The 18,166-nt window shown below is 42.5% G+C and overlaps 1 protein-coding gene across 1 annotated transcript; it reads left to right on the forward strand.

Annotated features, from left to right (window-relative positions):
* Positions 1-721: 721 nt before the first annotated feature.
* LOC130980786 (uncharacterized) lies at positions 722-2,800 on the forward strand. Its single transcript, XM_057904431.1, has 3 exons — positions 722-2,239; positions 2,345-2,438; positions 2,520-2,800. The coding sequence occupies exons 1-3, from the start codon at positions 722-724 to the stop codon at positions 2,798-2,800; spliced, it is 1,893 nt and encodes a 630-aa protein (XP_057760414.1).
* Positions 2,801-18,166: the final 15,366 nt, after the last annotated feature.

Genomic DNA, 18,166 nt, shown 5'->3' on the forward strand with positions numbered 1-18,166 from the left:
GGGCATAGATCCACAAATCATCTCTCATCACCTAGCCGTCAAGCCAGAAGCCCGCCCAGTTACTCAACGGAGAAGAAAGATGTCGGCGGAAAGGGCAGAGGAGGTAGCCAAGCAAACGGCCGGCCTCCTAGAAGCAGGCTTTATACGAGAAGTGGATTACACGACGTGGCTCTCAAACGTGGTGCTGGTGAAAAAGCACAATGGCAGGTGGAGAATGTGCGTGGACTACTCTGACCTTAACAAAGCATGCCCCAAAGATTGCTTCCCCCTCCCCAATATAGATGCACTCGTCGACGCTGCGGCGGGGTACCGGTATCTGAGTTTCATGGACGCCTACTCCGGTTACAATCAGATACCGATGCACCGACCAGACGAAGACAAAACGGCGTTCATAACGCTAGGAGGAACTTTCTGCTACAAGGTAATGCCGTTTGGCTTGAAAGATGCAGGGGCGACATATCAAAGGCTGATGAACAGGATATTCCACGACCTCATAGGGAAAACGGTCGAAGTTTACGTGGACGACATCCTGGCAAAAACGACACGACCTGACGACCTCCTAAATGACCTGGCAAGTGTGTTTGCGTCCCTCCGTCAACATGGTATGAGGCTGAACCCCCTCAAGTGCGCCTTCGCCATGGAAGCCGGCAAGTTCCTAGGATTTATGATAACTCAGAGAGGGGTAGAAGCCAACCCGGAGAAATGCCAGGCAATACTTCAGATGAAGAGCCCGGGCTGTGTCAAGGACGTCCAGAGGTTGGCAGGGCGATTGACATCACTTTCCCGGTTTCTCGGGGCCTCGGCGACAAAAGCCCTGCCATTCTTCAACCTCATGAAGAAAGGGATGGCGTTTGAGTGGACACCTGCGTGCGAAGAAGCCTTTCAACACTTCAAGGAAATCCTAGCGGCACCTCCCATTCTCGGGAAGCCAAGGGACGGGGAACCACTGTACCTATACCTCGCTATAACAAGCGAAGCCCTGGCCGCAGTACTAGTGCGGGAGGACGGGAGGACCCAACAACCAGTCTACTTCATAAGCAGGGCCCTACAAGGAGCAGAGTTAAGATATAGCAAGTTGGAAAAGCTAGCCTTAGCACTCCTAACTTCCTCGAGAAGGTTAAAACAGTACTTCCAGAGTCACCAAGTGGTCGTCAGAACGGACCAAGGGATCCGACAAGTTCTCCAAAAACCCGACCTGGCGGGAAGAATGATGACTTGGACCATCGAACTCTCTCAATATGACATACGGTATGAGCCCCGGCAAGCCATCAAGGCGCAGGCGATGGCGGATTTTTTGGTTGAAGTAACAGGAGACCCAGGCGAAGACATGGGTACACGGTGGAAGCTCCATGTGGACGGAGCCTCCAACCAGACCTCCGGAGGAGCCGGGATCATCCTAGAAAGTCCAAACGGGGTCGTATACGAACAATCGGTCAGATTCGAGTTCCCCATCTCGAACAACCAAGCGGAATACGAAGCCCTCATAGGAGGCTTGACCCTAGCAACAGAGGTCGGCGCAAAAAGGCTGGAAGTATGCAGCGATTCCCAAGTCGTCACTTCCCAGGTAAACGGCAGCTATCAAGCCAAGGACCCCTTGTTGCAGAAGTACTTGGAAAAGGTCAAAAGCTTGAGCCAAAAGTTCGACGAGGTCACGGTCCAGCATGTACCCAGCGAAAGGAACACACGAGCAGACCTCCTATCAAAATTAGCCAGCACGAAGCCAGGGGAGGGAAACCGGTCTCTCATCCAAGGCATGACAAGGGAACCTGCAATTGCACTACACATAACAACCCTAAGTCCTTCCTGGCTAGACCCCATCACCAATTACCTAGAACACGGCCAAGTCCCTGGTAACGAAAAGGATGCGGTGAAATTAAGGAGAGAAGCGGCCAAATACGCCGTCATCCAAGGACAGCTGTTCAGAAAAGGGCTCAGCCAGCCCCTACTGAAGTGCCTACACCCCGACCAAACGGACTACGTCCTCAGGGAAGTCCACGAGGGCTGCTGTGGGCACCACATCGGAGGAAAAGCCCTAGCAAGGAAGTTGATCCGAGCTGGGTACTACTGGCCGTCGATGATGGCAGATTCCAAAGAGTTTCTCAAAAAGTGCATAAAGTGCCAACAGAACGCCAACTTTGCCAAGGCACCGGCAAACGAGTTGAGCTTGCTGACGACCTCCCGGCCATTCGCTCAATGGGGAATCGACCTCTTAGGGCCCTTCCCTGTCGGCCCTGGGCAGGTCAAATATCTCATAGTGGCAATTGATTACTATACCAAATGGATAGAAGCCGAACCATTGGCTAGCATATCCTCAGCCAATTGCAGAAAATTCATGTGGAGGCAGGTGATAACACGGTTCGGGATACCAGAAGTCGTCATCTCGGACAACGGCACACAATTTGCTGACAAAAAGTTCACAGAATTTCTCAACGGCCTAGGTATAAGGCAAAGGTTCTCTTCGGTAGAACACCCTCGGACGAACAGATAAGTGGAGTCCGCCAACAAGGTTATCCTTTCAGGGCTAAAAAAGAGGTTGGACAACAAAAAGGGTGCTTGGGCCGACGAGCTGGCATCGGTCCTCTGGTCTTATCGAACAACCGAGCAATCCTTCACCAAGGAAACCCCTTTCCGACTAACGTACGGGGTGGATGCAGTAATACCCGTGGAGATCGGTGAACCAAGCCCGCGATTGCTTTTGAAAGGAGTAGAGGAAACTGTAGAAAAGGACCTGATAGAGGAAGCCCGAGAAATGGCCCACTTGACAGAAACGGCGCTAAAACAAAGAGTGGCGCTCCGCTAAAACACTAAAGTGCTCAAGAGGGAATTCGGGGCAAACGACCTCGTCCTGAGGCGAAATGATATCGGCCTGCCGACCCCAGGAGAAGGCAAGCTAGCGGCCAACTGGGAAGGCCCATATAGAATCAAGAAAGAGATGGGAAAAGGGGCCTTTAAGTTAGAAAGGCTCGATGGCAAGGAGGTCCCGAGAACATGGAACGCGGACAACCTTAGAAGATTCTACTCCTAGAGGACGCAGCAACCTGCCGGCTAATCTAGCTAAGTAGTTAATTTGCCATTTGAATTTCATAGTAACTTTCAAGTCTTTTATGTGGATACCGAATAAGATACACTTGTGCAAATTCTCCATTCTATTTTACCTCCGTTTTTCAGATAAATCATCTTGTCGTGACTAGCAACGACACCTAACCCGGGACTGATCACCCTGGGAGGTCATCAACTACCGTTGTAACGAGAAACTACACGAGAGCCCACGGGCCGCCGATATAAACAACTATAAACCAAAAACGGTTACTAAAAACGATAACACAATCGGACAAGAAAGAAAAACGTCATCGCGACAACACGAGCAAGCGGCCAAAGAGCCATTGTTCACAAGCCAAAATTAAAACGGCTAAGATTAAACTGTTCGTAAGCCAAAACGGCTAAAAACAACTGTCTACAAGCCAAAACAAAACGGCTAAACAAAAACGATGAAACAAAGAGTTCATTTCTTCGGAACATCAACAACCTGGCCATCCTTAATAATCTTAAAAACGCCAATTGCCGACGTGTCGAACTCAGGGGCAACAATTTTAATTTGAGCCTTCAGGGCCTCCTCGGTGCCCAAAATCGCGCCTTTACCCTGTTTGACGACGTCTTTATACTTGGCCTTCCACGTTGCCAGATCGGCCTCCACGGTCTGCTTCTCCTTCTCGACTTCGGCCGTACGCTTCTGCGCCTCGCCGACCTGTTTCTCCAGAGCCATCTCACGCTCGACCAGACGTTCAATCGTCGCGTCCGACTCTTTCTGTTTTTTCTCGGCAGCTGTTAACTTTTGTTCGGCGGAGGTAGCTTTCTGCTCAGCGGTGGTAGCCTTCTTCTCGGCGGCGTCCAACTTCTCCGAAGATTGAGTCAACTGCTGCCGGAGAGTTTCCACTTCCCTTTTCAATTCATTGTTGGCCTTCCCAGCGGAGTCCAATTTCCGACGGAGAGACTCCATCCCGGACAGCTCAAACTCGGCCTTCCGGGCTATCACGGCGCCCCGCAGAAGAGTTCGGTACATCCACCTCGCCTGCCCGGCAAGGGAAGACTCATGGAAGTACTCCTCAGTGCCAGGAATGAGTTGGGTATCTATAAAGTTACTTGCATCAAAATTCCTCTCCATGACGGTGAGGACCCCCTCGGGGCTAGAAGACGCCGTCCTCTTCCTTTTAGGGGTAGGGACGACCACCTCCACGTCATCGTCAGGAGCAGACGTCGAACCCCCTTGACCTACCACTTCGCGAGGGGGAGAGTCATGAACCGTTTTCCCGACCTCGACCTGGGCGGCTTGCGTCGAGGTCCCGGTCCCCCCAACAACGGCCTCCTGCCCTGAAGAAGTTTTGTCCTCTAGGGGAGCTGCGGACGTCTCAGCAACAAATTGATCATTATCCTCTTCATCATCACCACCACCAAGGAAAGTCTGAAACAGGTTGGGAAGACCAGTCACTGACGCAGACATATCCACTGCAGGAAAACAAAGGAGGTCGGTTAATCGTCACATAATACCAACAAAAGGGAAAAAAGATAAAGTGAAAAGTGAAAAGCATCTCACAAATATAGTTACGGCCGGACTCCCGGTCACCCATAAGGAGATGGGGATTTACCGGGTTCTTCCCAAAAACTGCGTTTAGCACCTCGGCAATCTGCTGATCTACTGCCGACATGTTTTTATAAACCACCTTAATAAAACTATTGGCTCCCGCCCCGAAGCTCTAATAAGTCAGGATGAGCCGTACCCCCTCCAGAGACAACCAAAAGGGGTGACGACCTTTGGCCGGGCGGACCTTAAAATACTTGTCCTTAAACCCATGGTAAGAATCTTCGAACAAGCCGAAAATCTTCCGACCCTGAGCAGCCCGGAAGGACATGAACCCCTTTCTATGTTTTCCCTCCTTGGAAGGGTTTGTGAGGTTGAAGAAAAAGAGAAAAACATCCACGGACACCGGCAGTTCGAGATATTCACAGACCATCTCGAAACAGCGGATAGAAGCCCAACTGTTCGGATGCAACTGCGACGGTGACACGGAGATTCGGTTTAAGAGCGCCATCTGAAAGGCGGAGAACGGAATGCGGACCCCGACTTGGGTGAACATGGCTTTATAGAACCAAATCCAGTCGGCGACCTGGCGGGGTTGGAAGTTGATTTCATACAAACGCTCGTGAGGAGCCGGGACGAAGACATCATAGTTGGCCTCCTCGTCAGTCCCGCCGCACAGATATCCGGCTTGTCGGAACTCGGTGAGCTCCTCCTCACCCATTTGATTGGGGGAATCCCTTATATCAGAGACGACCCAAGCGTATTGGTCGTACGCCGCAGGATTAACGGATGCCCGGGAGACCGTGCGAGCCATACCTACATGGGGGTACCATCCAGTTAGTCTAAGAGATCGGTTGCTCAAGCCGAACGCACACACCACCCTCACGACTTCCCGACTAAGGCCAAACAAGACTAAATGGCTAAAAGAGCGAGAAAGAACCTACCCTGGAATGGTACTTTTTCCCCTAACACGTCTACTCGCAACTAAGAAACTACACGATAACTTCAAAGAACCAAACAACAAGCGCACAGAAATAATGCATAAAAAGGGATGATCCAAGAGTTACCTGAATCGATGAAAGAAAGATGAAGTTGAATCTGGGAAAATGCAAGAAGCACGAACGGAGGCACCACAGCAAAGCCTTGGAGCAAGGAGGAAGAAGAGAGAATAGGGAGTGCGAAAAAAGTGCATAAAGTGCAGAAATATCAAAACCACTCGTTTAAAAACTGCCTCCAGAGCGCGAAACGCCTGGGGGCAAAATGGTCTTTTCAAACGGGGTTTTTTGCCCCATTATGAGCATTCAATGCTCGGCGCAGGAAACGAAGCGATGAAACGGTTGTTTGAGCAACCAAGAGACGTGCCTTGGGGGCACGTCCTCCCCACGAGCGACCGACCAGACGAGATGCGAGACGACACGCCATTGGTAGCTCCCACGACTACCATTGGCGCGTGGGGGCACTGTTACGGCCCGGCCCAGAATCAACTTTGGGCCGGGCCGACCCAAGCAATACCCGACCCGGACACGCGCCCTCCAACCGACCCGGACACGCGTCCTGTACGGTTCACACACGGCCGCAGGACAGCGTCCTCGGAAATATGGGCCTGTCCCATAAGGGGCCCACTACTGACATGTATATAAGGGGAAGATTGGCTCTTCCCCCGAGGTATGTCACATTCTCTCACCCCATTATTCTGCCCGCCTGCACATTACTGACTTGAGCGTCGGAGTGTCTTTGCAGGTGGCACCCCCCTCGTCCGTTCACCAGCCCGAGTGCTCGTTAGCTCGGCAGACCCACAATCTGTGCGACCAGGACTAAGACATCCTCACCTATCCACCTTTGCATCCTCTGTTCACCCGACCTGTTCGGAAGCCGACGAACGAACATTGGCGCCGTCTGTGGGAACGTCTAAATGGAAGTCGTACTGGGTCCCGGCGACCAAGGCCGGGCTGCCGGAGCGGAGGGGGTAGCCTCCGTCGCCTCGCAAGGGGGGCGGCGAAGGTCCCCCCATCGACACACGAAGACCCGACCCTTCGGAGGAACGGGCGGCGATAGCGCCATAATAATGCAAGAGCTACGCCACAGGAACGGGCGGCGATAGCGCCATAATATTAAGATGTAACTTTATAAAAAATATTTAATATTATTTGTATGTTGAATTTTTTTTTTGCAGATAATTGTTTGTGTGTTTTGTTTGTAGTTGATATCTCTCAACAAATGTTAAAGTTATCCCGAATAATGAATACAATTGTGTTTAAATAATATTTGGTTAATCCTATCAGCATAGCTAGATTATTCACTAAAGTTAGTTAGAGCAATTGTTTAGATAGATTTCAGTTACTGTTCTGTGCATATATATATACCGCTAGCTAGAGTTTCAATCAATACAACTAATTCATTTTCTTTCCCCCAATTCTTCTCTCTCTCTCACCTTTTAACATGGTATCAGAAGACATTCCTTTCTACAACATTCTTTCGCAAACTTCATACTCTTCTAGAATATTCCTCTTCTTATAAACTCTCACAAGAAAGTTTGATGAGAGTTTGATTGTTTCATCGATTTGTGATTGTCTGTAGTGAAAGCAAGAAGCTCCGATCAACGAGGTTAGAGAAGACGTTCTGAATCTTACTACCCCAAGATTCATTGATCCTAAAATGGCAAATCCATTTGCACTCTTTACGGCAGATCTTCATCATTCAGCAACTCACTAAGAAAAACTACTACTCTTAGAGTCGCACCATAAAAAAGCCCTAAACGCCAAAACAAAGCTTGGATTTATCAGCGGCACAATTCCGAGGCCAGATCCAACTGTAGATCCTGATCAATTTGAAAATTGGCAATGTGTCAATAACATAGAGAGCACTCATGATCCTGATTATATGTCACGTTGATGAAGGAAAAATTGATGGTATAGAATTTCACTAATAAAATCTCGTTGCAAGTATAGTTTCTAAACCGACAATAATCCTTTCACACAAAAATTTGGTTGTCACTAAAACAAACCCCTATAAAAATAACCGACGTATTCAAATCTCGGGTCGTTCTCCCTAGGAATTGCAATAAAGTGTTCTTACTATTGGTTATGAAGTATGTTTGGGGTTTTTGAGATAAGAAACAAGAAAAGCAAATTGCAAAAGAAATAAACTAGCAAGTAAGAAAGCTCTTGGCAAGGTATGAGAACTAGAAGTCCTATCCTAGTTATCCTTATCAATTATGATGAGAATTGTTCATTGCTCCCACTTAGCTAACCTCTAACCATGGAGGAAAGTCAAGTGGATTAATTAACTTGAGTCCACAAGTCCTAGTCAACTCATAATGAAAGGCTAGCTTTAGTGGCATTCAAATTAATTAGTAACTTCTAATTGTTAATCATTAAAAGAATTATATAACTCAAGAGTCACTAATTACTCAACCAAAGCCAAGAGGAACAAAACCTACCTCATAACTAGAAGAAACATTTCAACAATCACATAGAAGGAAATGAAGAAAAACATTATTAATTGCAAGAATTAAATGAATCTACAACTACAAAAGCAAGAGATTAACAATAGAAAGGCAAAACAATTATGAAATAACAAAGAACTTACCAATTGCATTGAGAAGAAATATAGATCTACAAAAGAATTTATAAACTACAATTAACAATACAAAAAAACTACAAGAGAAGTAGAATGCTACAACTACAATGGAACAATTAAAGATGAAAAAGGAAATTAAGCAAGATAAGAAAGAGATCTAAATCTAAAACTAAGAACCATAATTCTAGAGAGAAAAGAGAGCTTCTCTCTCTAGAAACTAACTAAAGCCTCATGAAAACTAAACTAAAACTAATTAAATAACTAGATGGTTCATCCCTCTTCAATCCTTGGGTTAAATAGCATCAGAAATGAGTTGGATTGGGTCCAAAATACTTCAGAAACCGCTGGCCACGAGTTGCCTTTAGTGCGTCACATGCAGCTTCCCATGCATATGTGTACATCACGCGTACGCATTATTAAACACCAAGAAACGATGACAAATCTTATATCATTTTGAAGCCCCAGATGTTAGCTTTCCAACTCAACTAGAACCGCCTTATTTGAATCTCTGTAGCTCAAGTTATGATCGATTAAGTGCGAAGAGGTCAGGATTGACAGCTTTGCGATTCCTTCATTTCTTCATGAGTTCTCTATTTCTACATGCTTTTTCTTCATTCCCTCTATTCCAAATATATCAAGGTATCTAATGGAATCAAGGTGAATTAAATTTAGCTATTTTAAGACACAAAGCATGTTTTCACTCTTAAGCACAATTAAAGGAGAATTTACAAAATCATGCTATTTTAGTGAATAAATGGGAGACAAGTTGACAAAACCCTCTAAATTCAACACAAGATAAACCCTAAAAATTGAGTTTATCAACCTCCCCACACTTAAACAATAGCATTTCCTCATGCTAAACCAAGAAGGACAAGAAAAGGGGTATGAACGTTTATTCAATACAATCTATCTATGTGCATCCTATCTAAATGAATGCAACTAAATGCAAAATGATCCTACCTACTTAGTTAAAAGTAAATCAATCTCCAAGACATACATGCACAAGTAGGGCCAAGATCATATAACAATTCATGAATCCTACCAATTCAAATATCAAAATGAAGTTCAAGTAGACTTGCAGGAAGAAAGCTCATGAAAGCCGGGAACAAGGAATTGAGCATCGAATCCTCACCAAAAGTGTTTGCACTCTAGTCGCTCGGTGTGTAGGGTTGACGAATCAATTCTCCTCTACTCATGCTTTCCAAAATTTGTTTTTCATCTAACAATCAACAATTATTCAATGCATGCATACATCCATCATGAGGTCTTTTCATAGGTTGTAATGGGGCTAGGGTCAAGGTAGGATTGTATATGGTTAAGTGGACTAGAATTTGAATCTTTGATCAACTTAAATTTCCCACCTAACCTATGGCAACCTATACAATTTAAGTGCTAACCTAACTACCCATTCTTCACTTTTTCACATACTCATGCATTTTCTTTTGATTACCACACATATGCATTGACCTTTATTAATCTTTACTTTGGGGTATTTTGTCCCCTTTTATTGCTTTTTTTTTCTCTTTTTTCTTTTCTTTTTCTATATTTTTTTATTTTTATTCATATATATTTTTTTCTTTTTCTTTATCATTTTTTTCTTTTATTTTTCACAACAAAGCATATACGAAGGCATCAATGCATATGGTTTTACATATAATTAATACATGAGCATGTACCTAATTCCCTAAATTCCTGATAGAAATACAAAACACCCTTTTATCCCAACTAATGTCCCAAGTTTCCCTACACTTGAATGATACTCACACTCACTAACCTAAGCTAATCAAAGATCCAAATAAAGGACATTTATTATTTTTCGCTTTAAGGCTTGTAATGTGCTAAAATTAAGAACAAGTAGGTTAATCGTAGGCTCAAAGTTGGCTAACAAAGGTTGATAAAAGGTAAGGCTATTTGGGTAAGTGAGCTAAATGAAACAATGACCTCAATCATATAAATGCATCAATACATGGAATAATGGACATAAAGAATCAAACAAATCAAAGATTACAGTCATAGAAAGAGAACAATGCACACAAGAATGGAAATAAGTGGTTATAAGATGTAACCACACAATTAGGCTCAAAACTCACAAGCTTGTGTTCTTAGCTCAAAAACCATATTCCAAAATAAATTCTTTCAAGCAAGTTCAACAAAATTTTTCAAATGGGTAGGGTGCCCTAAAACAGTTTCTTGGAAAAGAAATAATCACCCTAACCAAGTAGTCTGATGACAAGTCATCTTAGCCTAGTTTCACTAGTCTTTTTCTTTTGTTTTCAATAGATTTTATGCACTTTCTTGAACCATAAGTAAGCCAATTGGGTACAATTTCATGTTTCCTTTGATTCAATCAACTATAGATAAATTGATGTATTTTCATGAGTTTTTGAGCCATAACTGCTTATATGACAAGAAGAAGAATAACTCTCATGATTATGGCATAGCTTTAATACAATTGTTGATTGATGATAGGTGGAATAAAGCTTGGAAGAAGGTTGCAAGAATGGGCTTGGAAAGAAGGGATTCACGTTTGAGCTCACGTTTGCCTCAAACGTGAACTCAAACGTGAGTAGCAGCTGAAAAACACCCTTGGGCACAGCAACGGTTGCGCCAACGTTTGCCTCACACGTGAGGTCAAACGTTGGCTACATTTTAGCATGGAAGATCACCCTGTTTGATGCCTTGGTTGAGCCACGTTTGTGCCAACGTTTGCCTCAAACGTTAGGCCAAACGTTGGCCAAAAGAGAAGCTTGGGGGGAACCACGTTTAAGCTCACGTTTGACCTCAAACGCTGGCTCAAACGTGGATGACAGCAGAAAGGCCGAGCTGCATAATTGGCACACAAAGGCGTTTGAGTCAACGTTTGCCTCAAACGTTAACTCAAACGTAAATCCCCAAGGCCCAAGTTGCAAACGGATTTCTCCCCAACACCAAGAGCAATCAACAAAGGCTTTTGTCAACCCAATTCCATCAAGAGCAAGGGCCTAATTCAAGGCTTGAAGATCATTTGAAGAAAGTGTATAAATAACTTAGAATTTAAGTTTTCGGGAAGCTTTTCCTTTTGGAGTTTTTCTTTTAGTTTTACTGGGCAGTTTTGGAAAGCTTTTGGTTTTGAGTTATTTTGAGATTCTGAGTCTTGGGGAAGGAGAATTGAATTCTCTTCCTCTTAGTTTTCTTGTTTTCAATTTCATTTACACTTGTCTTGAATCTTGGGTTGAAGAGTTGAGGAAATTCTGTCTCAATCTCACCTCACTGTTTGATTTACCGAACCATTTTGAGAAATTGAACTTTGGATCTACTTTTCTACATCGATCTCTTCTTTAATTTTGCAATCGCTCTCTGACTTTGGATCTAGGAAGGCATTGAGATCTAGACTTAGTTATCTAGTCTCTTGGGTCCTGAGATCTGCCGGTTTCCACTTTCAATTCTTCTGTTGAATGCTTCTTCAAGCAATTTACATTTTCTGTTTGAAACCTGCTGCAATTAAATTCATCTTTTACTTTCCTGCTTGTTGAAATTTACTTTTCTCTTGTCTAATTTCTGCGATCCCAATTCCCAATTCCTTTTATAATTCAAGTAATTTACATTTCTTGCACTTTAAGTTTCAGTCATTTACATTTCTTGCAATCAAAGTTTCTGCAATTTATATTACTTGCACTTTAAGATTCAGCTTCTTTACTTCCTGTTCTCTTTAATTTACTGCAATTATCCCTCTCCCTTTTAAATTTCATGCAATTTAGCTTCTGCCGGATACAAATCACTCAAATCAACTCTTGTTCGCTTGACTAAATCAACCACTAAGCTAAAATTGCTCAATCCTTCAATCCCTGTGGGATCGACCTCACTCCCGTGAGTTTTATTACTTGATGCGACCCGGTGCACTTGCCGGTGAGTTTTGTGTCAGATCATTTTTCGCACATCAAGTTTTTGGCACCGTTGCTGGGGATTGATTAGGTTGACAATGATTAAGTGAGGTGGTGATTTAAATCAAGCACTTTTTCTTTTCTGTTTCTTTTATTTCTAACTTGCACACTAACTGTTTGAGACTTTGTCTCTACTAACTCTCACTGCACTCAAGCTACATAGTGTTCTGTGTATCTTTGCTATTTTGGTTGTATGGCATAAACCAGGAGAAAGTTCTCTACCTCTGGAATTTCTGAAGAAGAGCACCAAGAAATGGAGGAGACTGGAAGGAAGTTCACAATAAGAGGAGAAAAGCTAAGGCACTATGATTTTCAGCCTCTATGATCAAAGAACAAGATGTCAAGCTAGTGACAATAAAGAAGCGCTTGTTGGGAGGCAACCCAACCTGAGGTAGTTTTCTTTTCGTAGCTATTTCAATAAAGAGGCTAAGTAGTTTTATCTATATTGCAAGGGGCTAAGTTTGGTGTTGCACAACAAAACAAAGGGAGAATGAAGAATGCTAAGTTTGGTGTTCCACCAAAAATCTCATTTAAAAATATATTCTCACCTTCTGCATAAAGGGTTGCTAGCTCCAAGCAATCAGAGAAACTACTTAACCAATGTCTATTTTCTAGTTTTTAGTCTTATTGCCTTTAGCAAAGAAAAAGAGTTCCACATATGGTCAATTTGATGCATGAGAACTATTGGCAAGGTACTAAGTTTGGTGTTCTCACACCAAAGTAAGTTCAAAAGCCCACAAATAATTCATGCATGCTAACCATTTTTCAAGTGCTTGGGGAACAAGCAACTTTCAAAGTTTATTGTAGGCAGTCACTTGAATCTAAGGAAGGATTAAGCACCATCAACCAAAGAGACAAAGAGGGATGCAAAGATCAACAATGGTGCTGAGAAGGAGTGAAGCAAGTAAACTCCAAAAGGTTGTATTGTTAAGTGATTGTCTTATATTCAAAACTGCTATGATTGAAAGTGATATTGTACCCCTGTTCAGTATAATTTCCTTGTAGTTCAATAACTAAGATGTTTGGTATATCATAGCACCATACACTTGAAAATTTGCTTGCACTCAAGGATTGGAAAAATATAAATAGAAAACATTTCTTTGAAGAGAAGGATTGAGGAATCAAAAATTCATTTTGAGGTAAGCAAAAGATTAGGGGAAGTGGTGGTTCTAGTTGTATAATTATGTATTGAGGTTGCATGCTTATGAAAACTTGCATGGGAGCTCATAGGCAGGGCGTAGAGTTCAAAGAAGTATTGTGGAGATTCTCAAACATTTATTGATCCAAGAAGCAGCAAACAAAAGAAAGAAAATATAAAAAATGAAAGAACATGGCCCAAGGCTCTGAGCATCAATTACTAGGCAAAAAAAAAAGAGAAGAAACAAAAAACTCAAAGAGTTGTTATCCTAGTAAATGCTTGTGGTCAAATTGTGTCAAAGAGAGAGGCTTGAGCAAATAAATCCTTAGGGGTGCTTTAACACCTAATACCTTAAAACCAACTGGTTTAGGAGTATTGATTGAAAGCTTATCTAAAGAGCCGCTTTGAGACATGACACTTAGAGTCAAGGCCAAAGCACATAAACTATAAGCTGCTTCAAGGTGATTACCTATAGAGAGATCTCCATGATACCATTTGGATGAAAGTCCTAAGACCTAAGACTTCCAAGATGTGGGGACTAGTAAGCACTGAAACCCTTGCATGAGCATATAATTTAGAGTTCACCCCACTGTCACTTAATCACTTCACTCACAGGACACTACATGTTATTCTTCAATCTATTCTAAGCTAAAAGAATTGTTGAGCATAAATTCTTTTCTTGCTTGGGGACAAGCAAGCTTTAAGTTTGGTGTTGTGATGATAAGTCATCTTAGCCTAGTTTCACTAGTCTTTTTCTTTTGTTTTGAATAGATTTTATGCACTTTTTTGAACCATAAGTAAGCCAATTGGGTACAATTTCATGTTTCCTTTGATTCAATCAACTATAGATAAATTGATGCATTTTCATGAGTTTTTGAGCCATAACTGCTTATATGACAAGAAGAAGAATAACTCTCATGATTATGGCATAGCTTTGATACAATTGTTGATTGATGAAAGGTGGAATAAAGCTTGGAAGAAGGTTGCAAGAATGGGCTTGGAAAGAAGGGATTCACGTTTGAGCTCACGTTTGCCTCAAACGTGAACTCAAACGTGAGTAGCAGCTGAAAAACACCCCTGGACACAGCAATGTTTGCGCCAACGTTTGCCTTAAACATGAGGTCAAATGTTGGCTACATTTTAGCATGGAAGATCACTCTGTTTGATGCCTTGGTTGAGCCACGTTTGTGCCAACGTTTGCCTCAAATGTTAGGTCAAACGTTGGCCAAAAGAGAAGCTTGGAGGGAACCACGTTTGAGCTCACGTTTGACCTCAAACGTTGGCTCAAATGTGGATGACAGTAGAAAGGCCGAGCTGCATAATTGGCACACGAAGGCGTTTGAGTCAACGTTTGCCTCAAACGTACATCCCCAAGGCCCAAGTTGCAAACGGATTTCTCCCCAACACCAAGAGCAATCAACAGAGGCTTTTGTCAACCCAATTCCATCAAGAGCAAGGGCCCAATTCAAGGCTTGAAGATCATTTGAAGAAAGTGTATAAATAGCTTAGAATTTAAGTTTTCGGGAAGCTTTTCCTTTTGGAGTTTTTCTTTTAGTTTTGCTGGGCAGTTTTGGAAAGCTTTTGGTTTTGAGTTATTTTGAGATTCAGAGTCTTGGGGAAGGAGAATTGAATTCTCTTCCTCTTAGTTTTCTTGTTTTCAATTTCATTTACACTTGTCTTGAATCTTGGGTTGAAGAGTTGAGGAAATTCTGTCTCAATCTCACCTCACTGTTTGATTTACCGAACCATTTTGAGAAATTGAACTTTGGATCTACTTTTCTACATCAATCTCTTCTTTAATTTTGCAATCGCTCTCTGAATTTGGATCAAGGAAGGCATTGAGATCTAGACTTAGTTATCTAGTCTCTTGGGTCCTGAGATCTGCTGGTTTCCACTTTCAATTCTTCTGTTGAATGCTTCTTCAAGCAATTTACATTTTCTGTTTGAAACCTGCTGCAATTAAATTCATCTTTTACTTTCCTGCTTGTTGAAATTTACTTTTCTCTTGTCTAATTTCTGCAATCCCAATTCCCAATTCCTTTTATAATTCAAGTAATTTACATTTCTTGCACTTTAAGTTTCAGTCATTTACATTTCTTGTAATCTAAGTTTCTGCAATTTATATTACTTGCACTTTAAGATTCAGCTTCTTTACTTCCTGTTCTCTTTAATTTACTGCAATTATCCCTCTCCCTTTTAAATTTCATGCAATTTAGCTTCTGCCGGATACAAATCACTCAAATCAACTCTTGTTCGCTTGACTAAATCAACCACTAAGCTAAAATTGCTCAATCTTTCAATCCCTGTGGGATCGACTTCACTCCCGTGAGTTTTATTACTTGATGCGACCCGGTGCACTTGCCGGTGAGTTTTGTGTCGGATCGTTTTCCGCACATCAAGTTTTTGGTGCCGTTGCCGGGGATTGAAATAGATTGACAATGATTAAGTGAAGTGGAGATCTAGATTAAGCATTTTTTTCCTTTTCACTAACACATTAACTGTTTGATTATTTGCCTAAGCTAACCAAAACTTCATTCTAGCAACAGATTGAAGTTCCACTATTTTCTGGTTCTGTGTTTCTTGTGCTGTGTTTGTATGTCAGGTACAGGGAGAGCTATTCCCATTTTATCTGAAGCTGACCAAAGAACCCTCAGGAGATTAAGATGAGCTGAAAGAGGAAAAAACATTGTTGGAGAGGAGGAGTCAGAAGAAGAATTTCAAGATATGGAAGAACATTCAACCAATCCACCAAATCCACCAGGAGGAGCTTTTCCTTTTAAAGCTTTTCTTTAGAATTTTCATAGTACTCACAGTAGGGAGCTCACTTTACATTTTGGTTGTTAGTTTCTGGGAGGGGAATTGAATTCTCTTCCTCTGGATTTCTTGTTTTCATTTCTTACACACTTGTTTGAACCTTGGGTTGAAGAATTGAGGAAATTCTGTCTCAATCTTACCTCACTGTTTGATTTACCGAACCATTTTGAGAAATTGAACTTTGGATTTACTTTTCTACATCGATCTCTTCTTTAATTTTGCAATCGCTCTCTGAATTTGGATCTAGGAAGGCATTGAGATCTAGACTTAGTTATCTAGTCTCTTGGTCCTGAGATCTGCCGGTTTCCACTTTCAATTCTTCTGTTGAATGCTTCTTCAAGCTAATTTACATTTTTTGTTTGAAACCTGCTGCAATTAAATTCATCTTTTATTTTCCTGCTTGTTGCAATTTACTTTTCTCTTGTTTAGTTTCTGCAATCCCAATTCCCAATTCCTTTTATAATTCAAGTAATTTACATTTCTTGCACTTTAAGTTTCAGTCATTTACATTTCTTGCAATCTAAGTTTCTGCAATTTATATTACTTGCACTTTAAGATTCAGCTTGTTTACTCCCTGTTCTCTTTAATTTACTGCAATTATCCCTCTCCCTTTTAAATTTCATGCAATTTAGCTTCTGCCGGATACAAATCACTCAAATCAACTCTTGTTCGCTTGACTAAATCAACCACTAAACTAAAATTGCTCAATCCTTCAATCCCTGTGGGATCGACCTCACTCCTGTGAGTTTTATTACTTGATGCGACCCGGTATACTTGCCGATGAGTTTTGTGTCGGATCGGGCCTTAAATCCGTTTGCAACTTGGGCCTTGGGGATTTACGTTTGAGTCAACGTTTGAGGCAAACATTGACTCAAACGCCTTCGTGTGCCAATTATGCAGCTCGGCCATGTTTTGCTGCCATCCACGTTTGAGCCAACGTTTGAGGTCAAACGTGAGCTCAAACGTGGCCCTTCCCATGCTACTCTTTTAGCCAAAGTTTGGCCTAACGTTTGAGGCAAACGTTGGCGCAAACGTGGCTCATCCAAAGCATCAAACAGGAGTGCTCTTCCATGCTAAAATGGCACCAACGTTTGATCTCACGTTTGAGACAAACGTTGGTGCAAACGTTACCATGCTCAGGGATGATCTTCTTAGCTTTTATGGCGCCAACGTTTGACCTCACGTTTGAGGCAAACGTTGGCGCAAACGTTGGGAACATTGCCAGTTTCGAAAGCTTGAATGTGCTGTCCACCCCATACTTTCCAATGTCGTTGGAAGCGCATAATTTAGAGCTCCACAGCTCGAGTTATACTCCATCGAAGGTGCAGAGGTCAGCTGGCCTTACTACAGGTTGGTGTCATGTTTGTTTATGCACTTTTCGGGGCAGTTTTCTCCCTCAATTTTTATGTCCACCATGTAGTGCCATATATGCTTGGAAAGCTCTTGATTTCTATTTTCCAATGCGTTTGGAATCACCTCATTTGGAGCTCTGTAGCTCAAGTTATTCTCGTTGTAAGTATACCCCTTCAGGCTGTGGGGAGCAACGTTTCCAACAACGTTGGAGCACCAAACTTTGGCTCCAACGTTGCTTTCCTTTGCTTCCTTTCATGGCCTTCTTGTTGCCTCTTTCTTCAACCTTTCTCCAAGCCTTTTGGTCACCTATCATAATCAACAATTGCATCAAAGCTATGCTATAATCATGAGAGTTCTTCTTCTTGACATATAAGCAATTATGGCACAAAAACTCATGAAAATGCATCAATTCATTCATGGTTGATTGAATCTAAGGAAACATGAAATTCCACCCAAATGGCTTACTTGTGGCTCAAGAAAGTGCATAAAACTCAATGAAAATCAAAGAAAAAGGCTAGTAAAACTAGGCTAAGAAGCCATGGCATCACAACACCAAACTCAAACGTGAACTCAAACATGGATGACAGCAAATGGCCTTCTGCATAATGCCACACACGAAGACGTTCGAATCAACGTTTGCCTCAAACATTGACTCAAACGTAAATACCCCAAGGTCTAAATTGCAAGCGGATTTCTTCTCAAGACTAAGGCCATCCGGATCCATCTTCAACCCAATTCCACTCCAAAGCAAGCAAAGCCCAATTGACATCACTCAAAGGCACAAGG

The sequence above is a fragment of the Arachis stenosperma genome, chromosome 5 (assembly GCF_014773155.1).
Source record: "Arachis stenosperma cultivar V10309 chromosome 5, arast.V10309.gnm1.PFL2, whole genome shotgun sequence".
In the NCBI taxonomy this organism is placed as follows: domain Eukaryota; kingdom Viridiplantae; phylum Streptophyta; class Magnoliopsida; order Fabales; family Fabaceae; genus Arachis; species Arachis stenosperma.

What these genes read in the sequence shown, in the direction of transcription:
- LOC130980786 (XM_057904431.1), top strand. Translation starts at nt 722, where the DNA reads ATGAAGAGCCCGGGCTGTGTCAAGGACGTCCAGAGGTTGGCAGGGCGA. An exon ending in TCCCTGTCGGCCCTGGGCAG is followed by an intron (nt 2,240 to 2,344) that starts GTCAAATATCTC and finishes ATGTGGAGGCAG; the next exon opens with GTGATAACACGGTTCGGGAT. An exon ending in AGAATTTCTCAACGGCCTAG is followed by an intron (nt 2,439 to 2,519) that starts GTATAAGGCAAA and finishes TTATCCTTTCAG; the next exon opens with GGCTAAAAAAGAGGTTGGAC.